The following is a 27,871-nucleotide window of genomic DNA, read 5'->3' as shown; positions in this document are numbered from 1 at the left end:
CTGTGTTTCATCATCAACAATGCTTCTCTCCCATCTTTGGCTTGTCATCCTATCTACTCTCGGAGGGAGATTTCTAGTGCTATCACTTTCATTTCTTTGGTGTTTCCTGCTGCTACTGCTTTGAGGTTGGCTGGTAGTGAAGCACAGTTTCCCTTGAGCAATGTTACCTTCATACAGGAGATCGAGAGCCTCAAACAACGGGAAGCTCTTCCCTTCGTACTTTCTGAACTTTGAGTCTTTCTGCCAAAAATAAACAAAGCAATAAGTTAGTTGGTCAACTTCAGATTATATTCACAATACAAGATCGAACTAGTATATGAAATTGAATGGTTTAAGATGTTACATCAATTATCTCCTCCCATTTCTCAGGTGTTGTATTAATCATGCAAGCAGTTGGGTTCCAAGAAATGCCGCTTCGACTGACAATTGATTTTATAGCCTTGAAGTCTTTCTTCAACTGCGACTCTTTATCTTGGGCTTGAGCCTTGGTAAATCTTGCATGAGGGAACATTGCATTCATATCTTTCGCAATCCGGTTCCAACCTTCTGAACTCCATCCATTTTGACCACGATATTGAGATAGATTGTACTCTGTGAGTAGATCCACAAGGCCTTTTTCATACTTCGAAGTCCACCTCGCTCTTTGTGCCATGAGATCTTACATTGAACCATAGATAAATTACATATATGTAAATACAAGATCTTAGATTGAAGCATAGACAAATCTGGAAGTAAAACATAATTTTAAATACACATACACCAAGTATGTATTATGACAGCAAATTAGTACAAACATAACATAAGTAGCAGCAAATGCTCATCGACTAGATCTCCTTTCTGCTCTACGAGACCTTGTCTTTTCATAATCTGCCCACATCTTCTTTGCTATATCATCTCTTAGAGCATTACCCGGGTTCCTTTGGCTACTTGATGGTGTTGAATCAACTCGAGTTGTCACGTCTCCACTAGGAAGATCAACATATCTACGAGGATCAATATGCAATGTTTGGGTAGTTAACCATTCTTCATCACCTCTATGGCTACGGATTATATTATGCAATACAATTGCAACCACTGGAATTTTCACTTGTGTTTGTATTGGATAGTGTGTTGCAACTTTTAGGATAGGAAACCGCATCTTTAGAACGCCAAATACACGTTCTATGTGATTTCTCAGACGAGCATGAAGAAGGTTGAATAGCTCTTTGTAGTCCTTCGGTCGACAATTGCTTCGACTTTGATCATTCAGATGGTACCGAACTCCTCGGTATGGAGCAAGAAACTTTGGCGTATTTGCATATCCCCCATCAACCAAATAGTACTTGCCTTCAGGTACTTGAAATCCAGATCGAATTGCAGAATTCAATACCCCAACATCTGATGCAGATCCTTCCCAACCGGTTGAAACATAAACAAAGCTCAAGTCAAAGTCGCAAGCAACCATGACATTTTGAGAAAGAGTTCCCTTTCTGTTCCTATAAGGAGCTGCCTCACTACTTGATATTGTAATAGGGACATGAGTCCCATCTATTGCCCCTACACAATTCGACAAGAAATAGACAACACATTTAAAAACTTGTATTGCAATGTAAACATAGAAGCTGCTATGTTACATTGCATAGATGGAATACCTCAAAGTAAGGCCAAAATTGGGGACTTGATGATATTTTGCAATGAGGATCCATTGATGGGGACTTGACAAAGTCGGTCGCCAATGATGTGATTGCATCAATGCATGCATTGACATGTCTAAAGATTGTTTCCAGCTAATGTACGGTAGCTAGCATTTCGTGACATCATATACATCAGCATTCCTAGCTGTTCTTCAACACTAACTTCTCTTGAATTTTGCAAAAGATTTTTGGATCTGAGATAATCGGCAAGTCCTTGGAAAATGTTTTGACTCCATTCTTAAAACATCATAGCATCTAGTTGGGTGACCATCAAGTAACTCTTGGATATATTTTGGACCCGTGAGAATGGATGTATTCATTGGAATTTTAGTTTTCTTGGAGAGTAGGTATAATGCCGGAAAAACTAAAAACATCATTTCCTCTTCTTCTTCCTCCTCATCAGAATCAGAAATATCCATTTCCAAATAACTCATAAAGGCCTAATTGACAAAATAGTACACCAATAAAAGGCTAGTATAAGAGCAACCATACAACAGCAGCATACCAGGAGCAGCACAAGCAGCAATAAAATTAGACAAACATGATAGAATAAGAGGAATCATACAACAATTATTTATTACTAATATAGGAGATGCAATACAAGCACGGAGAATGTACTAAAACTGGACAAGTAGAACGCCAACTAGTTTACACCTAGTTAACAGGAATCGATTCCCAACCACATTTTTCTGCAAGCACTGCATATACACCTAGTACTTTAGGAATGTTAAAAAGATCATTTGTTTCATCCAATTTCATGTTCCTAGTGTTAGAAGGCTATCTTACTTTGCTGCTACATCTGGATATAAAACGATAAAAATATCAACACGATGGGCAACACTCTTTGACAGCGTTAGAAAGCTACCAATTTTTTGCAAGCACCTAGATCTACATCTGGATAAGGATAATATAATCTATCCAGATGTAAATAACTTTGAAATAACAAAGAGAGCAAAGGTAGTATAATATAATCCAAGTATATATGCTTGAAATAACCTCCATTCACGTCATTGATCTTATGGGTAACTATTAACAAATGCAGGTAAAAAAAAATCTGTGGGACTAGTACATCTTGCTTGATTGGAGAATATCTGAAGATGTGTGGTGTAGGCAACAGTGGTTGGACATTGGTAATCGCCGGTAGAAAAAGAAACAAGTGCAGGATGGTAAGATGTACCTGCTTGCCACCGGAGGAGAGCAAGGGCCTGGGGGGTTCGGTGGCAGAGAGTCCGAGCGGCAGCGTGGTCTCTGGAGAGCTGGTTCCCGTCGTCGCTGAAGCCTCGCGTCGGGCGGAGGCGCCGGAAGCCTTGCGTCTCCTCACCGCCACCTCTCAAGGTTTCGTGTTGCCTTGCCGCCGCCGCTGCCGACACCTTCTCAGGGTCTCCAGTCGACGGATCCCGCCTCGCCGCCGCCTCCTCCTCGGGGTCTCCAGTCAACGGATCCCGCCTCGCCTCGCGCCGGCGGCGGGTTTCTAGGGTTCTCGCACCCCGCGGTCGCCCCTCTCCTTGCTTCTTTCTGATCTTGACGAAGAAATTTTTCCGGGCCTTCTTAGGTCCGTAACAATTTCCGTCGTTTCGGGCCGAAACCGGGAGAAAAAAGAACCGACAACGACGAACCAATCGCGATTTTGGGCTTCGGTGGTATTTTTTGTGGCCTCCGTAATTTACACGGGTATACAGGCCGAAAACGACGATCCAATCAGGCCCTTAGTCTTCTGGGAAAGATATCCGGGACCAGAAGCTCACAAGGGTCAGCCCACTATGTACTGGGCGTGCGCTGCGGGTAGAAGAATCGGCGCAAAAGGCCCATTTCTATTGTCAAATATCCAGCTATGGCCCAATCAACCAACAGTCCACGGAAAAAAGGTCTGTAGGTGCGACCAGCCGTAAACGTGGCAGACACAAGAGGCTCCTAAAAAAAAGAAAGAAGAAGATCCGAGCAACTGCGCCATTCTCTTCTCTCTCCCGCTCGCTCATTTCAAAATCAAAAAATATTACCAGCACGATCGCCCACGCCGTAGCCACAAATGGTGGAACCGTCCATCCAAACCAATTCCCGCACAGTACGGTTATCCTCTCTCACCGAATCGTAGGGCCCACCATACGCCATGGCCCACGTTACAGACGAGACATCCCGTCGTGGGTGGAGCAGCGGTGGTGTTTCAGTTTCACCTACATGGATGCGGTGGCCACGCTACCAACCGATAATTCTTTATTTTCGAACGCCAATTTCCTAGAGCAACCGAGGTCGAGCACACCCAAAGTCATGCACCCACTGATGGCTCTCGTAAACAAAAACTAGGACCACATGTCAGCGAAACAACGGGGCTGGGTAACCTCTCGCCAAGTGCTAACAAAAAGTGCCGCACGGCGAGGAGCACTTTTGCACACAGGCCCCTCAAAGATACGAGCTTCACGAACGGCACATGACAGCCTGACCCAGGTCACGCGGAACGGCGCAACCACCCTGACCCGACCGTTCAACGATCCAAACTGGCCGGATAGTGTAAACTCAAAAATATCCACAGGGGTGCGGATGCAAAAACGGCCCTTCCCTTCGTCTGCACTCCAGGCCGTGTGCCGCTCTATAAAGTGAGCCCAGTGTGGGCAGCGGAAACCCTAAGCAGAGACATCGCAGAGACAGGCGTCTTCGTACTCGCCTCTCGCTGCGCCTCCGAGCTTTCGCCTTCCCCCTTCACCATACACATTTCGCAGTCCATCCGCACCGATCCGCCACCATGAGGGAGTGCATCTCGATCCACATCGGCCAGGCTGGTATCCAGGTCGGAAACGCGTGCTGGGAGCTCTACTGCCTCGAGCATGGCATTCAGGTGCGGATCCGTTCGTTCTCTCCCTTGATCCGATTGTTCTAGCATTAGATCTGTGCTGGATCTGGGTTGTCGTGAGGGTACTGGACTTGGTCGGTTGGATCTGGGCGAGGAATTGACTATGTGGGTGTTACTTTCTAGATCTGTGTTTCCTCGTTGTTGAAATCGTGTAGATCTGATGAAATGGCCGGTATATCCTTTACCTCTGTTGGCCGATCTGGTTTTGTGAAGATCGAAGCATGTTAGTGAGGGTGCGAATGTTTTGTGGTAGAATTTCACTAGATCCCAGATCCAATTCAATTATGTACACGATTCGTCGCTGGCTTTGGGATGTTTGGTTTGTCCTCGTGGCAGATCTGATCAATGTAGTTTCAATTTCATAATTACCATATTACATATATATATCACTATGTTTAGTGTTATATGCCCCCAGTATGTTTAAAGATCATGGTAGATCTAGCCGTTTTGATGCTGCAAGTTCCATTCAACGCCCACGTGGGTTAGATCCCTTGTTATTTGGTCTTGTATGAACGTTGATCGGTATACAGTTGTCCTATATAGATCTGTACCAGATCTGACGGTCTATGTTTCTGCCTTTAATTTGTAGTCTTATGGTTATGATTGATCAGTATTTTGCATTTTGCCTACCTCATATTTATCCTAGACAAGTGATCTGGTATGTACATTGCCTGTTTTTTAAGAAATGGATATGTTTGATATTGGAGTTGTACAGCCTTAGTTCTTCAACGCAGATGCTATGCATAATTTGTTTTGTTCTGCTCAAATTGTGCTAGTGTGTTAGTTGATCTTCCAGTTAATGTTTTTCAATGCATTAGGATTAGGATTAGGATTAGTTGCTCAACGCAGATGTCAATATTTTTTCAATGCATTAGGATTAGGATTCTGTAGTTCTAAGTTATTACTGAATTGAATATGTTGAGTTTTACACATGTAACAATGCTTTATCCCCTCTGTGCAGGCTGATGGACAAATGCCTGGTGACAAGACCGTTGGAGGAGGTGATGATGCTTTCAACACCTTCTTCAGTGAGACTGGTGCGGGGAAGCATGTCCCCCGTGCTGTCTTTGTGGATCTGGAACCCACTGTGATTGATGAGGTGCGGACTGGCACTTACCGCCAGCTCTTCCACCCTGAGCAGCTCATCAGTGGCAAGGAGGATGCAGCCAACAACTTTGCCCGCGGTCACTATACCAGTAAGTGCCATGCTCTATGTGTTCAATGTTGGCTGTAATTGGTATGCAGTGGGATCATCTTGCTAATTTATGCTGCTATCTTTTTGTAGTTGGCAAGGAGATTGTTGATCTCTGTCTCGACCGCATCAGGAAGCTTGCAGACAACTGCACTGGTCTCCAAGGCTTCCTTGTGTTCAATGCTGTTGGGGGTGGAACTGGATCCGGTCTTGGTTCTCTTCTCCTTGAGCGGCTCTCTGTTGACTATGGAAAGAAGTCCAAGCTTGGGTTCACCGTGTACCCATCTCCTCAGGTCTCCACCTCTGTCGTTGAGCCATACAACAGTGTCCTGTCCACCCACTCTCTTCTTGAGCACACTGATGTGGCTGTCCTTCTCGACAATGAGGCCATCTATGACATCTGCCGCCGTTCTCTTGATATTGAGCGCCCAACCTACACCAACCTCAACAGGCTTGTCTCTCAGGTATAATCATGTTCCTTTTGAGTATGTTCCTTTTGTTGTCTCTTCAATGTTATGCCGAGCTCCCAACTTATTCTGCTTGGTTACACTATTGTGCAGGTCATATCATCACTGACTGCATCCCTGAGGTTTGATGGTGCTCTTAATGTTGATGTTAATGAGTTCCAGACCAACCTTGTGCCCTATCCAAGGATCCACTTCATGCTTTCATCCTATGCCCCAGTGATCTCTGCTGAGAAGGCTTACCATGAGCAGCTTTCTGTTGCTGAGATCACCAACAGCGCCTTTGAGCCTTCCTCCATGATGGCAAAGTGTGACCCTCGCCATGGCAAGTACATGGCCTGCTGTCTCATGTACCGTGGTGATGTTGTGCCCAAGGATGTGAATGCAGCTGTTGCCACCATCAAGACTAAGCGCACTATCCAGTTTGTTGACTGGTGCCCCACTGGCTTCAAGTGTGGCATCAACTACCAGCCACCTAGCGTTGTCCCAGGTGGTGACCTTGCCAAGGTCCAGAGGGCAGTGTGCATGATCTCCAACTCCACCAGTGTTGTTGAGGTCTTCTCCCGCATTGACCACAAGTTTGATCTCATGTACGCCAAGCGTGCCTTTGTCCACTGGTATGTGGGTGAGGGCATGGAGGAGGGAGAGTTCTCTGAGGCCCGTGAGGATTTGGCTGCCCTGGAGAAGGATTATGAAGAGGTTGGTGCAGAGTTCGACGAGGGTGATGAAGGCGATGAGGGCGATGAGTACTAGAGCCTGTATCCTGTTGCAATCCCAAGGCCTGCTATTGCTGTTATCCTGTGATCTGCCATGAGTGGCTTTATCTGGTGTTATCTGTCTGTCTAAACATTTGATTTGTGATGGTTGGTTTACAACCTGTTGTGTTGTAAGGACCTGTGGTTGCTTGGCACCTTTGTTATTATGCATGTTATGTGGTTGTCTACACTGTTGTCCCTTGCTCACCATTTGCATGTCAGAGTATGTGGTTTCTTAACTTTGTTCTTGTTAGGTTGGAATGCATCGTTAAGTTTTGGTGGGTCTACTGCACTGCACCAAATCCTCAGTAGATGGGTGGCCCACTCTGTTGGCCAACTGTACATCTGTAGAACTGTCAGATTTGTTGTGCTGCGCAACGGAGGAAGGGGTATTGGAAAACATCAGCGCTTTTCCTAGCTGTTTCTTGTGCTCAAAGTTTTTAACTATATGATAGTAAATGGGCTCTCACGGCCGTGACGGCCCTTACGTCGTAAATAAATGCTCTACGTCCTTTTCTTCCTTGCGTCTGTATATTCCTGGAGACTACGACGTTTGGGAAAAAAGATCAAGATGGAGCCGCTCGAATCACGATGGCCTATACTTCCATCACGTGGGATAATTTCATGACAGAATTCAGCAACAGGCACTGGCTCATGGACAAGTGGCTATATTGTCTGACCCCCTCAGCCTCAGACTACAGAGGAAGTGCATTTCAGTCTGTCAGACTCAGGCTCCGACCACAGCTCGGTACTCTCTCCGTTTCATAATTCTTGTGTCAAATTTGCATAAAAATATATGTATCTATTCCTAAAAACATTTAGATATATGTAATATTTCAATAAGAATTATGAAACGGAGGTAATATTTCCATGGTTGGTTCCAGCTACAGTTCACAGAGCTTGAGAGCACTTCTTTGATAATTAGCGTGACTTAAATAATTTAAGCAAAGCAACAAGTTTTGCATCGGCGTCATGCTCATGATTCCGTTCCTATCCACAGGACACGGGAATGCGTCTCGAAAACTTCTTTTCAGGGAGTGGATATGTATCTTTCTTGATAGCTCGCTTCCAAAAGAAAGAGAGATGACGGACGGATAGGCATTCTGTGGGCGTGGACGTGTGGTGAGGTCAAGCGAAATCTGCCTACGCAGCGAGATATTTGTTGCGCAACAACTGTTCTTCCTGTCTCAGCCTCTGTTCTGTTCTGTGCGCACGATGATTATGCATTATATATTGGTGTGGTTCTACCCTAAAGCTAATCGAAACAGGTTTGCAAGAAGACAACAAGTTTTAAGTCCATTGGTCTGGTCCACTTATACCAGTGGCGGAGTCAGAAAAACCAAGTATTGGATTCACATGTAGTTTCTGGTCCAAATTCTGTTGAAATTGACAATATTTATTGGGTTCATCTAAACCCAATAGATATAGTGCAGTTCTGCCCCTGACTTATACAATGTTTGTTGGTCCAGACCACGGCAGAGTCCAGAAAAACTCCTCTCTCCAGTCGCTTTGCCTCGTCGTTCATACGCATGCATATCTGGAGAAACGATGACATTTCCGTGGACCCAAAATGGCCCGTCTTTCACATTTTTCTGATTTCTGAAACGGTACGCCGGTACGCCGCTGTCTCGTCCTCTGAGATAACTTTACTACGATACCAATCGACAGGTCCACGTGAATTAAAAAGTTATGTCATTTTGTGCAGTCGTCTTCACTTTTGTGCGTGCAGCATCCTCTCTGGGATTAAATTACTGCAACTCGCTACCACTTTTGTCCCTCTTGTTGTTGGTATGTTGCCCTGCGGCTCTGGAGGGCTCCATGGAACTTGAACTGGCCGTGACCGATGCATGAGAGGCACTCGCACGACGTCACATGTGCGTCAGGAGAAGGTTACCTTAAGCTGGATTGAGGTGCAGGGATTGGCACCGGAAGAGAGTAAAATACATATGAAATGACCACTTGGGAGGAATTCCAGGGATCGTGATCCTCTTGCATGCAGTTCGGGTCGACTTCCATTAGCTGGTGATAGACTCTAACTGAGAAGTATGGAATGGATTAGCATCGACCTCCCATAGATATGGATTTCATTTGCAATTGGAGAGAAGCATATCGGCATGTAATTGCCTCTAGATAAAGTTGTGACAATTAATTTCGATCGGAGCAAAATAACATGTTCCGTGGCAGCTTTCTTTTCCTTCCCTGTACTCGTGAAACTCTTCCATACAACATGGAGCACATTGTCCTGACTCCTGTGTGCCCAAGAACGAACCATGCAGCTGACGCGGGCATACTAGTTCCTACAGTTCTACTCATCGATTAGAATTCAGAGGCTGTGAAAACCAAAGATGTTGCTCAAAGGACAGCATACTAAAGCAAAAAAATAGGCTAAAAATTCATTAGTTTATGGATGTAAAGAGAGAAAAAATAAATCCAAACCTTACATATGAAGTAAAATTATGTGGTCGGGAACATTTAATTCTTATGTTTCCATACCAATTTTGGATAGATTGTAGCCCTCGTCGACGCCTTACTCAACGTCTTTGAGCAAAGCAATACTCCCTCCGTTTCTTAAATTAGGACGTATATTGTTTTCTTTGACCGAGCCTTTGACCAAGATTTAATCTATTAATATATATTTTTTATGAAATAAAATTGATATCATTGGATTCACATTCAAAAGTACTTGTTTATGATTATGATTTATATCACATAAGTCACATGTTGATGGAGTAATCTTTGGTCAAAGGAAACAATATAGGCCTTGATTTAAGTAACGGAGGGAGTATGTTTTTATGTCTAATTAATCACATATAGCACCGTATTTTTTTGACTATGTCCCATTTGATTCGTTACTTTGACCATTCGAATATCATGTGCTCAGTGCTCACGTGACATTTGCAAGGGGAAAAGGCTTGACAAAGACACATTCGCATGTTTATTTTGTACAAAATGGTATAAGATGCACGTAATGTGCCGAGTGCCCAAAGTGAAAGTATCGCGGGAGGGATCTCGGTCCGCTGTTGTCGCCTGAGGACAATTTGCGTGGTCAAGGGCCAGACTCTTGCTTGCTCATGCTCAGTATAGCCAGCCTACACATTTGTGACAAGCTCCTTTTCTTATTTTGAAGAGCATGGTATTTGTGTAACAATGTCATATTTGGCAGGGGAAAAACCTTGATCGAGGCCTCATAAGCTTTCATGTGCACGTCTGACGAATCTTTAGCAGTAGTAATCAAAAAGTTGTTAAAAGTTCACGGCTTTACAAACTTGAGAGTGTAGAAAGTTGAAAGTTCTCTACCTGCAAAAAAAAACAAAGTTCATGTGAGCAAACCGGTGCAACACTAGTTCACCCCTCTAGAAGGTTGGACAAAGCTTAATGTTGATGCCTCATTTCTAGAACTTTAGAAGAGGAGTGTAGGGATTGTGCTTTGATCGTGTTGAAGTGCTCTTTATCACCTTGGAAGCACATGGCTCAATGCGCGAGTGCGGAAGAGGCAAAAAACCTACCGTGCTTGGAAAGGTTTAGGCCGATCTATGAGTGGATCCATGTATGGTTTTGACTATCAAGCTTCTAAATTTGGTAGAATATGGCAAAGGTAACTCATTATGCGACGATCTTCTAATCTGCTGCACAAACGAAACAATACATCAAGATGTGTTCTGCCGATTCCTCGATGTTGTGATATAGGGCACCATTTGGCATTGAGAATGTTTGGATGTAAACAACCATTTCTTCGCAAAAAACAAAAAACCATTTCATATCTATGCATGCTTTTGACACTCAAAAAAGGTATGGAGTACTATAATCTGCAAGCTGAAACTCAAGCAAGATTCGAGAGAGCCAGCGAGATGGATCGACGCAGGGGCAGCGGCCGCCGTGACGCGAACGGCGGCCTCGTGGAGGTGACGGCGTCGAGGCTGAGCTTCGAGGACGCCGACGAGGTGGCGGAGGAGGTGGAGGAGAGCGCCGCCGCGGAGGGGGAGGCGGCGGAGGTGATCGGCAGCAAGAAGACCAGTGCTGACCCGAGCGGGGTGTCCTCGCTCGCGCCGCAGCGTCGGAGGATGAGGCCACCACGCTCCGGGCGTGTGCCGAACTAGCTCTTCCCGTCCCCGCCTCTCTGCCTCGTGCGCGTCCCGTAGCTGGCGCCTGCCCGAGCTGCTTCCGAGCGCACCCGCCGAGCGCCTCCCCTTGTCGTCGACCGCTCGTGCTGCCTGCTGTGCCGCCCAAATCGCAGCTTCTCTGGTTTCCGCCAGCGCGTGCCTCTCTGCCCAGGTCTGTCCCTCATCTCAAATTTCATATCCTTTAAGTGATTCTTGGTTGGATCTCTACATTACATTGCGTCGTCGGCACACCTGCTAGGGTTGTCACTGCTCCTCCCCCCGCTGCCATTATATCTCCCATCCACCCTGACAGGACCGTGGGGTGCAGTAGTGAGGAGATGGCGTCGGCAGTGCAGGCCCTAAAAGTAACCTAGAAGGAGACGACGAGGTTGTGTTGATGGGGAGGGGCACAAAGCTGCGGGAGATCATGTAAATCAGGTCGTGGTAAATCATGAATTTGGAGGTTTGGTGTGGCCACTGTACTTATTTGTTAAGTCATATTCAGAGGCTATAAGGAAATTTGGTGTAGAAAGCACTTCAAAAAGTAAATTAAGTGTTGAGCTTGAACTGTTATATTGTTTGCCAACCTAATTGAGGTTACCTAATGGAGTTCTGGTAGTGAAGATGACAATCCTTGCATTGCCTTGGAAGCCTCAATACTTTTGGTCCTGTGTTCAAAGCAAAAACCTCTCTAGCTTTTTGCCAATGTTCTTGTAAATTTTTAACGAACTTCTGTTGTCTGTGCAGAATTTCCACAAATACATGACTTACAAGAAGGGTTACAACGAGCTGCTTCTGCTCCTCCTGCACACACTGGTGAAGGACGCCTTGCACTATGAGCAAATTGTGTCGGGATCAACCACACGCTTGACTCACATTGAGGTTAAAGTGGATGACCTGAAGAACAAGGTGATAGCCTGGTGGAAACACTTTTGCTCATGATTCTTCCTCTAGAAACGGTGCCACCTTGGCATTAGTTCCATTTCTTGACCTCTATTTACTCTGCCGAATATAGCCCCAGGAGTTCAAAATCTATGACCAGAAACCGTTCTTGTCCAGCGCTCACTTTAGCGACAACAACTTTGTCCTGGACGAAGGGCGTGGCATCACCAGGCATCCTATTGCAGCTTAATAACTATCTAGGCATGTGTCGATGATGAACACATACCTCCTTTTGGATTAAGAGCGAGGGATGAGTACCTAGCGACGTCCACTTGCAGCGCAGGCGATGAAATGATAGGTGCTGCACGCTAGACTGGAATTCTGACATATTGTTTCTGATATCTGAAATTACATTCAGAGATTTGTGTATTCTCTTGACATGGTACAATTCTGAAGTGTTGACGCCCATGCCCTCCGGCCATGCTAAGAGATGTACGCCTTTGCGGTGTATAGTGTAGTTTGATTTGAATAATTGTTTCTCGTTAAGGTGCTCTCCCTCTCTGTTGGTCGGCCATGGCAGCGCACGGGCATGGAGAACAGAACAGAGGGCAAAAGTGTAATTTGTTTTAATCGGTTCCAAGGTCCCAAAGGCAAACTTGCTCCCGTGTCCCGTCCTTCGCCTACTTATACGCAGGCTCCCCCATCTGCACTTCTCTCTCTGTCTTTCTCTCTCCACCCGTCGTCCTGACGCGCACTCACACGCACACCTGTCTCGGGCTCCGCTTGGTCCCGAGGCTTAGGGCTCCGAGTGCGCTCCCTGCATTCCGATCTCGCCGCCGTCCGTTGCGGCCTCCGGTTCGCGTCGCGGCTTTGAGTTAAGGGTTAATTTGTTCGGTGTTGGTGGGGGGAGGTGATGGTGTCAGGTGGGTGTGTGGGGGCCGAGGGGGAAGCGGGGCCGGAGGTAGCGGTAGCGGTAGCGGTGGAGGAGGCACCTGCGCCCGCGAGGGAGTTGGTGGTGGGGTACGCTCTAACGTCTAAGAAGGCCAAGAGCTTCCTGCAGCCCAAGCTCCGAGGACTCGCCAGGTACTGATCAAGTTCTGGGTAGATTTTCGTTTATGTTAAGGTACAGAAAGAAATTTTGGATGAAATGTGCTGATTGGTTAAGATAATTAGGGAGGTTAAACTGATAAGATGTCGTGCATTGAGGGAGAGCATTTGAATCTGTCCTTGTTGTCTGTTTGTGTGAATTTTAGATGGAACAGTAAAAATCTTGTCCAGATGTTGCATAGGTTCTGAAAGATCAGCGGAAATTCTTGATCCTTCTATTCACTCAAGACTTGCTGAATAATGTATACTATTAATGTGTTAGTGGTACCTCGTCCATTGACCTCTGTCCTTGACTGGATTAGATTATGGGTACATATCCCCGAGTTAAAGAGGTTACCAAGCTGCTGAGGCAAAAAAAAAACAAGAACGGGGGTACTTTAGCTACATGGGATTATAAGTGGGAAAACGTGTGATTATTGTGTGAAGTTATAGTTCAAAAGGTGGCAAAAAAGGGTTTCTTGACATTGAAACTCCTGACCACGAGGTTAGTGTCGTGATATGATTTGTCTATTTTTGTCTATGGTGTTGCCTTTTAGTTTATTCTGCAATAGTGGAGGACTGGAGGCTTTCTTGACATCTGTTTCAGTAATCACTTAACAATTTCAGATAATCTTAAATCATATAGTTGTTCAATAGAAATATCGGAGTCGCCTCATTTTGTAGAATCATTGTCTGCACTGACTGGAATCGATAAGTCTATAACATCCAACCAAATCTTTGTATTGCTGCTATTTTCTTTGGGGATAAGAAAGTGACACGATGCATTCCTTGCCGTGTGATAGTATTATATTCTCTTCCAATAGCGACCCTTTCTTAACTTATCTAATAAACATAAATTAGGTATATCCTGAACTAATCCAGGAAGCTATATGGTCACACTGAAATGCCCTGTTTATACTTCTTTCATGTAATTTTGTGGAACCTTACAGCATAATAGTTATCTGTTGTGCTTGGCTGCCTGTGTTGTCAATAGCGTGCGGCCAAACTTGGAGCAACTTCAGGAATCCAAGCTGGCACAATACACCAGAGATCTAAAATATGACATCAATTTGCGAATTGCACTTACATGTTTATATAGTTGTATACTAAGATATTTTACTTGACAACAACTTGTATCATCCTCTGGGTGCAATTTTATCCGTCTAGAATCTCGTGTTTCTGTTAGGTATGTTGCTGCTCACACATCAGTTAGAGCAGGGCAGGATGTGGATCACAGAATATCATAATAGTGTAGGTACGGCGTGATAAGGTTCTGACAATAGTTTAAGGACTCACATGATTTAACATGTGGATTACTTTAGTGCTTGCCATGATCCACTTCATCATAGAAATCAGGTGTTGGCATCTCCCCTCTCAAGCCTAGAAAGTTTTGATGACCCCTATTGCTTGATAAGAAAACCATATAGAATTTTCCTATTTGCTCATGAGCTTATTCACCATATAGAAGTTATTAAAATAATTCCTCCATTATTTAATATGTTTATTCCTCTTTTGGCCTAACCTGATGATTATGTTCCATGCCACCATGTCAAAGTTATGTGTTTCCTTAAGTGTTAACATTTCTATACAATGCATGAATAAAAACTGCATACCCTTGGTGCCCCTGGCTATGGCAAGCAAGCATGCAGATCAGCACAGCACTAATGCTTAGTTTGGACTTTGGACTGATGCAATTCCTTTTATTCTCCTGTTCACACTTAAAAGAAGTTTTTTTCCCTGAATAAGAATGTGAATTCATCTGTCAGAATAGCTGTTCATACTTTGAGTTACTGGCAAAACGAACATTTCTCTTTGTATTCTTAATCCTACCAGGCATATAACAAAGTAAACATGATATAAGAAGCTAAACAATCTTGCTGTTCTTGGGGAATCCAACCTGCAATGCCATCTGACAGTTAGATGGCATTGCTGTAATTTGCACATGATACGAAGTTGCAGTTACTTAAAATAATGATGTGGTCACCATTGCTGTAATCTGGATGGTTTTTTAAATGCTCCCATCAGCTTTATATTGTAATATTACATTTTTTTTTGTGGAACAAATATTCAGCAATGTCGACCTTCATAATATTCATTAAATGGGGTTCCTCTGGCTTATTTAACTTTCATTATAATATAATCTGTAAGCATTTGTTTCAAGACAATTTACTGCTGATTTACTACTGCCTGGGTTCGTATAGATAATTACAATCTGGAGCTAATGCAGATAGGCAAAAAAATGCTTTTATATTGTAATATAGAATCTGGATCAAGGTGTTGAAGCCATGTGTTGGTTGGCTGCTAATTGCTTCTATTTGGCAACTGGTGCTGCAGACCTATTTATTATCTGTTTTGTTTGCAACCGAAGTATGCATTTCTTTCCAGATTAGTAGCTTCTCATCCTTCTACATTGTATTCCAGGAAAAAAGGCATTCAATTTGTTGCAATTGATCAAAAACTTCCACTGTCAGATCAAGGCCCTTTTGATGTTGTCCTGCATAAGGTTAGCTATACAGAGTATATTTAATATTTCCACGTATTTTATTATGTCTTTGGATTCCTAAATATTTGGATACTTTGTTGTTGTCTGGCATTTTCACTTAATTGACAACAGAATGATGATATTGTGCATTTTCACTTAATTGACAACAAAATGATGATATTGTATTTTCTGCAGTTGACTGGAAAGGAGTGGCAACGGCGGTTGGAGGTCAGTAATACAAAATATGTTAACCACTGTTGAACTCTCTTTGCGAGACATGTTCAATATCTTTGAGACATGTTCAATGTATGATTAATTAAATTTCATGTCCATTTTGTCTTTTTATCATTTTAAACTTTCATTAACTGTTTTGCATCACTTTAATAGGAATATAGGGAGACACACCCAGAAGTTACTGTTCTTGATCCACCAGGTGCCATTGAACATTTGCTCAATCGCCAATCTATGCTTCAAGAAGTTTCTAAACTGGACCTCACGGATTGTCATGGTAATTTCTAATGATTTGTCCCCTTAGTTCTAGTTTGGAAGAAGCCACGGCTACGGCACTTCGTCTGCTTTTCTGGTTTAACAAAACACGGCTACTTATCTTTGGATTAATCTCATATTCACATCTGTGCAAATGCTAGTTCAGTTAGTTCTATGAATATGAGAGCATGTGTTATGCTTTGCCAAATGTTGGATAGCGTATTGGGCACTTTCACACTTTACTGTTGTATCTTTGGCATGCGCCTTTTATTTTGTCGCCTGAACCATCATATTTCTTCTCAACTTGACCCCTTTGAAATTTGAAGGAACTACATAATTACATTTGTTGATCGATGTTACCTAATGTGCTGGAAGCTTGTGATTTTGTAATTGTCTCTCTTTTGTCTTTGCACACATATATTGGTACCAAATTCTTGTCATCTGCTTGTACATAGAATTTTCTCCACTGCTAGGAGGTTTGATACGATGTGTTGGTTCTTGGAACCTTCTCAAGGCTGATTTGATCACTATAGTGCAGTTGCATTTTGCAGGTAAAGTTGGTGTTCCCAAGCAGCTATTCGTTAACACAGATCCATCATCAATACCAGCTGCAGTTATGCGGGCTGGGTTATCTCTTCCATTAGGCAAGTCTACTTATTAGCTGTTCACCACTGTTCACCGTACCCATTTTTGCATCCAGCGGCTTTTTCCCTGGAAAACTAGAGTCTAACATTATAACCAGACTTGCAATTCTTATTGAATCTGCTGAGAATTTTTATATTTGCAATGTTGTTCTCTCTTTTTAACTGAGTGGGGGTGGTCTCTCGCTTTTCAGCTATGTTAAGGCACTATGTATCTGTAGAAACAAAATTCGAGTTACCATCACCATGTTCCTCAGATGAATGGGCATTTTTGTCCACTTGACTTCTGTGAATATTGTGTACCTGCAGAGCAGTTGTGCATCTTCCAGCATTTTTACTCCATTTCCTTGCATGGTTCATCTGTCCATACAAGTGTCCTGTTAATTGTGGTACATAGTCCTGTAGTCTGTACATTAGACGGGTAGGTAGCAGGTTGGATATAGCTTGAAAGATACAAAGCCATTCTCCACGGTAAACTAAATGGATAAAAGTTGGTCTTATCCATGAAACCTAAAAGTAAATTGAAGAAAACTGATGGCACATGTGTCGAATTATACATCGTCACGCTTTGTGTATGACTTGTCGACTTGATCATTTCAAGGAGTCTAGGATGTTTCTATACTTGATTTGAGTGCTTCCTGTTCTGATGAAATATAAACTAGGCATATTTCAGATAATGGTGAGCGTGTGACATTGTTGCTTGGAATGAGTTCAAAAGAACTCTATGCTTGCTTTGTGTGTCTGGCTAACTCTAGTGGAGTATTTAATTAGTGGCATTACTGAATTTTGTTTTGAGGCTCCAAGCAGATTGGTTGTCCATGTATTGCCTGTTAACCTGATATGCTTTGTGCAGTGGCAAAGCCTCTGGTGGCGAAGTCTCATGAGTTATCTCTCGCTTATGACCCAACTTCCTTGACGAAGCTTGAACCCCCTTTAGTTCTTCAGGAATTTGTTAACCACGGTACTTTGTTTGATTTTTCTGGCCTTGGAGTTTTTTTCCAAATCTAGATTAACCTTTGTTAGTACAGAAATAAAAATTCTAGAATAACCTTCTGTTTCTGGCATTTATAGGTGGTGTATTATTTAAAGTCTACATTGTCGGGGATGCAATTAGGGTTGTTCGCAGGTTTTCGCTGCCTAATGTAGATGAAGGTGATCTATCAAATAATGCCGGAGTGTTCCGGTTTCCAAGGGTCTCTTGTGCTGCAGCTAATGCGGATGATGCAGATCTTGACCCTCATATTGCTGGTAAACTTCCATGTCGCGGTTTCTCTAGCCTTACTATATTTGGTTCCATTTGGTATTGATATTAGAAAGAAGTATTTACCAGCTGATGCTTTTACATACTCCATCAGAACTTCCTCCAAGACCACTGCTCGAGATATTGGCAAGAGAGCTGCGGCGCCGACTGGTACCAGAGATTCTTGCAATTGTTTGTTCTGCGTGATTTGATGCTACCGTATAATTAATATCATCTTTTGCCTGATTGACAGGGTCTTAGGTTGTTCAACATTGATATGATCAGGGAGCATGGGACAAGAGATCGATTTTATGTCATAGACATGAACTATTTTCCTGGTATGTGATCTAACTTGTTTCAAGAGTATCTAATTTGTCTTGCCATTACATTCTGCTGCCTTATGCTTATAGTTTTCCGATGGTAGCTCTTGGATTTTCTATAAATAATAGTACTTTGAGAACATTTTGAATAGTCAAAATTGTACTTTTGGTTGCCAAATCCTAAATTTACTAATTTAGGCATCCTCAAGACATGACCTGTCTTGGATACACCACCAAATGAGATGGTTACACTCGCATGCCAGCTACTGTGTGAGCATAGTTCGGCTAGGTGCTGAATGAGGAAAAGATTGCGGCATTTTTTTCATATTATCTAGTGTTAGAACCAGTTGGACTTTAAAGAAATCCAAAACCTTGCACATAGAACTTAGGATTGCTTGCACCGTTGGGAGAGGCTCTTGTTTCATAGCTAATTTGCCATGAACCCACAACACATTTTTCCATTTTCTGCTATGCTAGTTCTCAACAACTCCAAAAACAATTTTATGTATACCCTTACATAAGTGAGCTTCCTTTGATCAATCTTTTTTTGCTTGCAGGGTATGGTAAAATGCCTGGATATGAGCACGTTTTCACCGATTTTCTGCTGAGCCTAGATCAGAAGGAATACAAGAGACGACCAAGCTATACGTCGGGCGAGGGGTGAAAACTTGAGACCCCTTCTCTTTGTCAGTATGTTGTCTCGCATTCACTGTGTGTACAAATGTGCATGTCAGGAGACCGATCAGCTCATCTGTGGTAGAGTTGGGCATCAGTAGTTGCGGTAAAGCAGCGAGGACTGAGTCGAATTGTAATTATTAATTTTGCATTTGCTAACTCATCTGTTCATTCTCGAATAAATTTTGCTCGCCCAAGTTAGGGCATCTATAAAAGTGTTAATTAGCTGGCTCTTGATTGAATAATTGGTGGCCTAGAAAAGATGAAGAGAAGACAAAATAAAACCGACTCTCAACTAAGAAAAGATGGTTATAGTTAAAAGTGCAAAAAGGTACCCTGATTGTACCTGTTTAACCAAATGAACTAAAATTTTAAAATCGCATCATTTATTTTTGAACAACTAGTTCATTTGTTTGAACTAAGAAGGGTTAGGGTATCCTAATTATCCCTTTTGCACCTCTAGTGTTAGTGTATTGACACTTAATATCACCCGGTGATTGCCTAAAAAAGATTTGCCGCCTAACGATAAATGGGCTCGGCCTCGCAAGGCTGGTTGATGATGAGACCTGACCAGGAGACGGGAGTTATGTTTTCTGAATGTAGGTTTAAATGTTTTTGTATTGTTTACTAAATCTGTTTTGATATTAAGAAGTTACTTGGTTTTAGTCAGAGATCAGCCGACGTACTATAATGATTCAACAATAGAACGTGGGAGGTGAGAGAGTAATGATGGCCTTCAAATCTTAATTCAACGATTTTGATACATCAACTGATATTTAATTCGATTTTGATACATCAACTGATATTTAATTTATTTTTTCAAAATCAATCGACCGAGAAATATCAATCAACTGATACTAAGGGTGCGTTCTTTTCAACTTTTAGAACCGGCTTCTCCTGAAAGCTGCCTTCACCTAGTTTCCTGGAGAAGCCGCATCTCACATTTACTTAGGTTTTCAAAGTAGTTTAGACCAAACTAATTTGGTAGTCTAATGAAATTTAGGTGGTGACTTCTCCAAGAAAACTGAGGGAGAGGAGAAGCCAGTTTAGAAAACCGAAAAGAACTGACCCTGCATAAACTAGCCAACAGGGCACGAGCAAACGAGCCGACCATTCTTGAGTTGCAGCATATTCTCGGTTTCCCCAGAAAAAGAAAATCCTTGGCATGTCTAAAAATGAGTTGAGAGGGGAACGGGGACATAAAAGTTCGTACGTGTTAGCTTGCCATCGGCCGTGACAGCTTTAACCATTTTCTATTCTACACAGTTAGCTCCCTCCAAATTCCAAACAAACCTGTACCTGCCAGCACCTCCCGACGATGCGTCGGAATGGCGGCGGCAGGACAGTACAAATCGTTAATATACCTGGAGACGGGCAAGAGGAGGCTACTACGTTCTCGGCCGGGCTAACTCTACGGTATGATTCAAGACGCCGGAACGACACACAGGATACAGTTATCAGTATTTCCGTTTCTTGACTTCACTTGTCGTCGATGTGCTCCTGGATGGAATCTGACACCTCCTGCACCGTGTCGCACAGCTCCTGGCTGGAATCCGACACCTCCTGCGCCGGGTCCTCCATGATCATCTCGATCGGGACTTGGCCGTTGTCGCCGCCGCCGGTCCCTGGGGGCGTCTGGCAGTAGGCGTCCAGCAGGTGCTGGTGGATGTCCTGCATCCTCCCGGACTGCTCGTCGTCTCTGTCCAGCTCTATAAGGTCCTACACGTACGTAACACCGTCAAGAACATGCAAACCAAAAATAAAGTCAGTCCAAAGTTGGTACTAATTTCTAGAAAAAGAAAGAAAGAAAGATTGCTCTGTTTATGCACGTACCTGGGCGGAGTAGGAGTGGAAGATGCGGGAGAAGCGCTGCCGGCAGTACTCGCTGTAGAGGATGGTGCCGATGAGGAGCAGGATGGTGAAGCCGGTGGCCACGGGGGACTTCTTGATGGTGAACACGCCCAGCGCTATCACCTGCATGAGAACCAGGGAGAACACTATCGTGTTGTGCATCACCGGCCACAGCTTCCCTCCCATTTCGTACTTGGGGTAGTACACGTTCAGGATCTGCAGCAACAACAACAGTTCTCAGTCAATATCCAATCAACTACAGTGTTGATATGTCAAGCGAAAAACGACAAGGCCGGCCGGCCGGTCAGTCACCTGATTGCGGTACACCAAGTAGCCGAGGCAGAAGTAGACGAGCAAGAAGGGCAGGATGAGCGGCGCCATGATGGCGAAGGCGAAGCCCAGCAGGTTGAAGAGGAGGACCTTTGGGACCTCGGTCTGGTAAGGGAAAGAGTAGGCGTATTCTGGGTTGTCCTGGTGACAGAATACGCATTTCCTGAAGAAGTTGTACACCAGGTTGTACACCTGCAGTATCTCGGAGCACAGGCTCGCCCAGCCTGATGTCAGCACGTACGTGATGAAGAATGTCGCCTGATTGATGCACAAAACAATTAATCAGTCAGGTATTATCCTTCTTTTTCGTCCAAAACCCAAGGGGCGAATAAATAATTCTACGATAAATTAGGCATTTCGCACCTGCTTCGGCACCAGTTCAGCAAGCATAGACGGCATGTCCTTGGGCCTAGTCAAGACGTTGAGCTGGTTGAGCACGGACCCTGACAGCACGTTGACGAAGAAGACGTTCCAGATGTTGAAGAAGAGGATCTTGGTGCAGGCGCTCGTCTTCCTCCCGCTGCGAGAGATGGAGCCTTCGAACGACGAGAAGCGCATCATCAGCGGAGGAACCGTGTACAGGGACAGCAGCAGGACGACGCTAGGGAGGTACCCCGTTACGACTCTCACGCAGAACGACCTGGATTTGAACAAAGATTAAGGTCGTCAGTCAGGCAAGAAGAAGCTATAAGCTCAGCTGCATGCAAACCTGAACTCAATGAACTTACATCTTGAGTGCGCCTTTGAGGTTTGGGAACATCTCCTTGAGCTGGTCCAGCTGCATCATACTCTGGACGAAGGCAACGGGGACGATGAAGACGAACATGAAGGCCACGCTGGCCGCCAGCGTGGCGATCTTCCGGAGCCAGATCTGCCTGTAGGGGACCCACAGGTTGGACCAGTACACGTCACGCGGTTCCGGGGCAAGGTTGGTCACCCACAGCATGGGGTTCGAGGACTGGAGCACCTGCGAGGCCACGATCGCCGCATACCGGGTCTTGAAGAACACTATGGCGCCTGGACAGTCCTGCTCCATCCAACGGCAACATGATCACGAGGTTTTATTATGCCGATGATGCGACATACAGAAATCGGAGCTATCTTGGTATGCAACAATATATGTTTTTCTAGCAATGTGATTTGTCTGTGAGAGTGTTTCTCTGGTGCTCTTGGGCACAGTAAAATTAATGGTATGTTCCTGACTGTTTTTCGTTAAAAATGCGAATGAGATCGATCAGGAGGAAGATGATTACCTTTTGAGCTTCAACTACTTCCGGATCACTGAGGTCTGACTTCTTGGCATCAACAAACTTATTGCGGTAGAGCTGGAACGAGGAGGCTCGTACGCCGCAGAGACCACATCTGTTCAAGTTGGACCGCACATTCTGGTCGAACACTGAAAGTTTTACCCTCACGAATTTCCTATATGCCCTCTCTGCATTATCCTGCAGAAACAAACTTAGAAGCCTAAGAAACGACCTCTGCAGTCAGTAAAATATTTGCACATATGGACCTACTTGATGTTAACCTGAATTTTTAGTGACCCAAAGTATTGAACTAAACTAACGCTTATGTCTGAAGTGTAAATTGTCTCGGTTTCGATATTTTTAATAAAAACTCTGAAGTCTGAAGTGTGAACTGCAACAGAGAAATTCAACCATTTTGAAATGCAGAAACCATCAACACCATAAACTAGTTCAAATCGTTCCTAAAAAAATTAACTTTCCTCAAAAACAAAATTAACGTTCCTCAAAATAAACTACTAGTTCAGATAAATTTCATAAGACCTAACTCATTACAAAATAGTTTGAGTTTTGAAAGACATCTATTGTTGGTGGAATGAATTTTCACCACAAATTGCTGCAGATTTCCTTTTCGATAGATCATCTGATGTGACAAGTAACTGGATCCATGATAGTTAACAAAGAAATTTCTGATAGTGTCATCAAGCAGCTCGTTGCCTGACTTTGGAATCGAACGAACAAGCACCGAAAAATGTCCAGGGTTTGGCGGTGATCCAGTAACATGCGCTAATCTTTTTCTCGCGATATACTTGTACTCCTGCGACGTAATAGTTTACAGTCAGCTGCAAAATATATGTGGTTGCTTTGAACTTGGTGGAACTTTTAGGTAAGAATCTTTGGTAACATGAACATTGTGGGCATGCAGGTCTTACATGGAAAAGAAGAACACAGGCCGAGATGGTTATAACATATAGAGCAACGCAATGGACCCAGAGCCTGCACAAAGAAAAACATTTTTTAGTAGTAAGAACTTGCACTTACTACTAAAAAACTGAAAAAAAAACATTGCAGTACATTTACTGATGAAGACAATTAAGTATGAAGAACTTACATTGCTGATCCTTCCTTCATATTGGCAATGGTGAAAACATTCAGCGACTCCTCTGGAATATATGTGTGGTTCATTTCTTGGCCATGGTAGTTGACAGGGAGCACTCCAAAGAGGCAAACAAGGCAGGTAATGGAGAAGATGCGTATGCTGCATTTAAAACATGCAGCACGCACGTAGATTAAGTGATTAACTACAGAAGCTATAGCAGTGGGAATTAGAGTTCAGAATTGAGAACAGAAACCTGAAGATGAAGAGGCGTAGGAAGACGACGGAGTCGAGTCCGGCGACCCGCCGGATCTCCTCCTCGGTGCACCAGTAAGCCTTGACGATCCATCCGGCGGTGGGCAGGAGCCTCTCGAAGGAGAAGTAGTCGACCTGCTGCCTGAACTTCTCCTCGGCGAGCCGCCTGCCGAAGTAGACGCTGTAGTTGTGCGGCTGCTTGCGGAGGATGGAGTAGAGCGACAGGAACAGCGCGCAGAAGGCGATGTTTATGCCCGCCGAGGTCAGAAGGGCAGAAAATTCCATCCCCTGCTGCCTATTTTACCTGACCATGTACCCATGAAAGAACTGCATCCAAAAATTCATCCATAAGATCGATAAAAAAAACCACATCCATGATAAATCAGTAAAATATATGCAATTAATTTCCCTTAATGTCTACAGCGTACGTATGAGAGTGCTTGTGAGCATATATTGATAAATAATGTTGCTGGCAAATCGCATTGATGACGTACCCGACCTAGGAACGATCTCTATCAAATACGGAGTATATGATACGGTTTGACACAGAGATATGGAAATGAATTATGTAGCCACAGAGATATGGAAATGAATTATGTAGCCACAGAGATATATACTTTCCTAAATTGAACGCAATGCAATCGGCCGGAGAGGAAGGAGATGGCTCTGCCTGCGCGAGAGCGATCCATGCAAGACGTATACGCATGGGCCGGGGCCGGATTAATTAATGAATTACCAGATCCAGCAAGGAGATGGTGTGTGTTACCTGGATCGGTGCCGTGGATGGCGAGGAAGGACGCGCCGGTGGCCGGCGGTGCCCCTGGACGACGGCGTACGGGCGGCGGCGCGCCGGTGTGGGGGATTAGGGCGGAGGGCAACCGCGCGATCGATCGCCCCGCTTCTGGTGGGTGGGGTCGCGCGTTGCGTTTGCGTCCCTGCATGCAGCCGCCTCCGCGCGTGCGTCCCGTGGGGCGATGACACGTGGCGCGGCTGTTTGCCGTCTTCGTCGTAAACGTCCCCCGTGCCACGGCCCGGTAACGACTTTTTTTTTCCTTTTGATTGATGGGTGACGGAAGCGGCCCGGTAACGTCCCGTCCGATCCATGGGCTGAATCGAATCGTCTTCTACGTATGATGGGCTTCGCGAACTTCGGGCTGTTTATAAAAGGACGGGAATACTGTGAGCTGCAAATCAAGGAGAACGGCCCAACATTTCAACCAAGGCTGTTGTGATTTCTCTCTTCCTAAAATAAAAAGAACGAGTGCAATGATTTCTCCCCCATCTCCCCACCCACCAAAAAAAGGTGTTCTGTTCCGGCTGTTCTAAATTATAAACCAGTGCCGTGATGTTTGGATTATGGGCACTGACGAAATTAAAGTTTTCCTTTCTCTCGGTTGGGAGTTGACCCTTCGCCGTCACGATCAAATATCTGCACCGGGCGATCCAGCAAGGATCAGGCCGGTCTCATCCATCTTTATCCGTTTCACATGGAAGAGCCAAACTTTGACCACGCTAGATAGCTAAGAGTGCAATATTTTACTCCACTACACGTTGATGCATGTATCGATGGAACGCTTTCGCGGAATAAATAGGAGACGTGCCGTGATATATATTCGGAAAAGAAAATATACTCTGTCCACGTAACGCCACGTAAAGCTTATACGATCGAGATCTCTGGCTAAAAATCAATATAACTTTTTTATAGCAACACCGCAACAGGTCACGACGACGATGCATGTCGTTGCTTGTGAATAGTAGCCACTAGCCACGTGAAACCAAGACGGCGCCTGATGCATTAATACTAGCGAGAGTAACGCATGTGGCAACTAAAACAATTTTGGTGATGTGTCATGTTATTAACGATGAAAGAGAGGGTTGAGGTAACTGGGTACTATCACATCACATTTCCTAAAATACAATGAGTCTATAGAACTAATAAATGAGGTTTCTATGTTACCACAAATATGTTACTACCCACTATTGAAGTAATAACATATACTAGTAACGTATGCATGTTACTGGCTCATGTTACTCCCCACTATGACCAGCCTAAGGGCATCCTCGATAAGGGGTACTTCACGGGTATCAAGAAATAGTTAGTGACCAATGAGAAAGGAGATGAATACTAAAACTAAGTAGTGGTTACTTGAAGAAGTAACAGGTACTACACGGGTACCAAGACTACAAAGAAAGAAGATGACACGTGGATTCATGAAAAAAACATATTAGAAAGAAAAGAAAAATTAATATCAACCACCGTTCAAACCATTCAAGATGCCAAATCGTCATATGTGTAGAAATGGTTGGTCACTTCCCAGGGAAAAAAAAAGGAAATGGTTGGTCAGTTTTTGAGCTTCGGTGGCGCCGATATGTCGACCAAGAAGACCCGGCCACTGCCCCACTGGCCATAGTGCACTACGTGCTGGTCCTTAATTACGGTGCAGACATGCCTGTCTTCTGGTAGTATGGCATTAGCCCTAGGCCAGTGCTATTCAATGACGATGCGACCGATCGATGCCAGCTTTTTTTTTAAAGGGAGCCAGCTTTTATTCCTGGTTGCCAAAACAGTGCCCTTGGAGTTTTCAATCAACTGATTCCTGAATTCTTCCGTCGACGACCGGTGTGCCTTGGAGTTTTCAATCAACTGATTCTTGAATTCTTCCGTCGATGAATCACCGGATGTTTGTCAAAAAACTATTACTCGCTTAGACAAAAAGTGGCATGTAATTTCCTTTTTTTCCAGAAATTTCCGGTGACCAGTTACATCGTGCATGTCTGGAACAGGATATAACCAAATGTAGTACACCTAGCGAGCATGGGAATAAACCAGGAAATTCCTTGCCACGGATCGACCTACCCTGCGCCTAACAGTGTGAGTGCGTGTAACACCTCTTTGTAAGGTTGAACTCCCCTGGACTAGATATGAGAGCATGTGTTGGTAGCTAGGTCGAGAGAAGTTGCACCCACGTCGATCTATGGTACGGAGTAGTGCTGATATGAAGAAAGCACGAGTGGAATGTTGATTGATCTCCTCTCCGATCGTCCAAAAGGTCAGAGCTGCTGGCAGATTGAACTCGACAGAGAAAGAAGGAAAACATTCTAGAAGGTGATTTGGGGAACAAAATTCAATTCCCATCTAGTCCGCCGGGTTAATTCGTCGACCACGTGCACATAAATTTGTTGGGAGCCTGGTTTATTCAATCTAACTACAAACCGAAGAATCCTCGTTCTGTGTAAACGTGTAAACTTTTAGCGTACAAGTCGTTGGATAAAAGATGCACGGCTCATGAAAAAGTTCCACCAACCACTTTAAACTCAATGATAGGGGGTTATGTGCAAAATCTCGTGTGAGTTAGATGTGTGTATAGCCACCAGAAACGGACAATAGTGAACGGATATTCTCAAAGTATTATTTGTGTCTCCTTTATGCGCGTAATGTACATTTATTATTGTTCTTTTCTGGTCCGACATCGCTCTGCTACAGTATCATAACCGTTTACGATATATTCGAACACATATTATGTATTTGTTATTGAGTTTAAATCCGTGTCCACACAGCTCCCGAATCTGATATAAACACTTAATCCTAAGATTTACTAAATTCTCTAAAGTGAATGCAACCCTAGTATGAAGTGCGATAGCCGAAGCAACAATAGATAGCAAGAATGTAAATGGTGAAAATGATACCACACGAGAGACGAACGTTTTCACCGGAGTTCCACCGATTGGGATAGGTACGTCTCCGTTTGGAGGAGTGCTCTACCACAAAGTAGAGAGACGCCACAAAGGCTCGCTCTATTATCCTCTCACAACACTACAAAGGTGAGGTGAGCTCCATTAGAGCATGTTCAATGCAAGGTGCTTAAGGTAGTGCTACAAAATTAAACCGATTTATTCTCAAGCACCAGTGCTTATTTCTACACTAGAAGTGTTTAATTAAGCACATGTCATATAGAACACAAGCACCAGTGCTTTAGACAAAACCCGGTTTTCTTTGTGCAAGCACCTCCCTAAGTATCTTGCATTGAACATGCTCTTAGTGGCTTCCTTGAGGGCAAAGTCCGAACCCTTATAATTTTGACCGGGGCTAGCTCCACTACTCAATTGGAGGATCCCAATCCAATCCCCGAGCTCCTCACACCAAGGGAGAGCTCAAGGCAACCGTTTCCGTCTAGGGCTCCCAAAAATGTCCAAGAGAAATGAAAATTCACAAGAGAAACAAGGGGAATCAACTTTGTGACTTGGTGAAACCCT

At 44.1% G+C, this 27,871-nt stretch overlaps 4 protein-coding genes across 5 annotated transcripts; 2 read left to right on the top strand and 2 right to left on the bottom strand.

Moving 5' to 3' along the window:
* Positions 1-817: 817 nt before the first annotated feature.
* Positions 818-3,782, bottom strand: LOC112269732 (putative nuclease HARBI1). Its single transcript, XM_024456708.1, has 2 exons — positions 3,671-3,782; positions 818-1,536 (listed from the first exon to the last, which is right to left on the bottom strand). Exons 1-2 carry the CDS (start codon positions 3,780-3,782, stop codon positions 818-820), a joined length of 831 nt encoding a protein of 276 aa, XP_024312476.1.
* Positions 3,783-4,276: 494 nt separating this feature from the next.
* Positions 4,277-7,120, top strand: LOC100846768 (tubulin alpha-1 chain). Its single transcript, XM_003560329.4, has 4 exons — positions 4,277-4,503; positions 5,480-5,714; positions 5,804-6,174; positions 6,271-7,120. Exons 1-4 carry the CDS (start codon positions 4,411-4,413, stop codon positions 6,925-6,927), a joined length of 1,356 nt encoding a protein of 451 aa, XP_003560377.1. The 5' UTR covers positions 4,277-4,410; the 3' UTR covers positions 6,928-7,120.
* Positions 7,121-12,615: 5,495 nt separating this feature from the next.
* Positions 12,616-19,083, top strand: LOC100824952 (inositol-tetrakisphosphate 1-kinase 3). Of its 2 annotated transcripts, XM_003560339.4 has the most exons (10): positions 12,616-12,994; positions 15,419-15,500; positions 15,675-15,707; positions 15,867-15,987; positions 16,517-16,609; positions 17,460-17,567; positions 17,678-17,854; positions 17,962-18,017; positions 18,100-18,184; positions 18,724-19,083. In XM_003560339.4, exons 1-10 carry the CDS (start codon positions 12,825-12,827, stop codon positions 18,828-18,830), a joined length of 1,032 nt encoding a protein of 343 aa, XP_003560387.1. In that variant the 5' UTR covers positions 12,616-12,824; the 3' UTR covers positions 18,831-19,083. The 2 variants fall into 2 exon arrangements, with proteins under 2 accessions (XP_003560387.1, XP_024313263.1); XM_024457495.1 differs by lacking the exon at positions 12,616-12,994 and having other exon boundaries at positions 15,482-15,500; positions 15,675-15,785.
* A 952-nt stretch (positions 19,084-20,035) lies between these two features.
* LOC100845028 (CSC1-like protein RXW8) lies at positions 20,036-24,469 on the bottom strand. The gene is made up of 11 exons (XM_003559430.4): positions 24,384-24,469; positions 23,619-23,944; positions 23,378-23,524; positions 23,199-23,262; positions 22,874-23,083; positions 22,276-22,467; positions 21,751-22,049; positions 21,386-21,662; positions 21,005-21,280; positions 20,675-20,908; positions 20,036-20,560 (listed from the first exon to the last, which is right to left on the bottom strand). The coding sequence occupies exons 2-11, from the start codon at positions 23,900-23,902 to the stop codon at positions 20,321-20,323; spliced, it is 2,223 nt and encodes a 740-aa protein (XP_003559478.1). The 5' UTR covers positions 23,903-23,944; positions 24,384-24,469; the 3' UTR covers positions 20,036-20,320.
* Positions 24,470-27,871: the final 3,402 nt, after the last annotated feature.

This window comes from Brachypodium distachyon, chromosome 1 (assembly GCF_000005505.3).
Source record: "Brachypodium distachyon strain Bd21 chromosome 1, Brachypodium_distachyon_v3.0, whole genome shotgun sequence".
Lineage (NCBI taxonomy): Eukaryota > Viridiplantae > Streptophyta > Magnoliopsida > Poales > Poaceae > Brachypodium > Brachypodium distachyon.
Note: the sequence above shows the minus strand (reverse complement) of the source record. Positions and strands in the feature narration are given on the sequence as shown.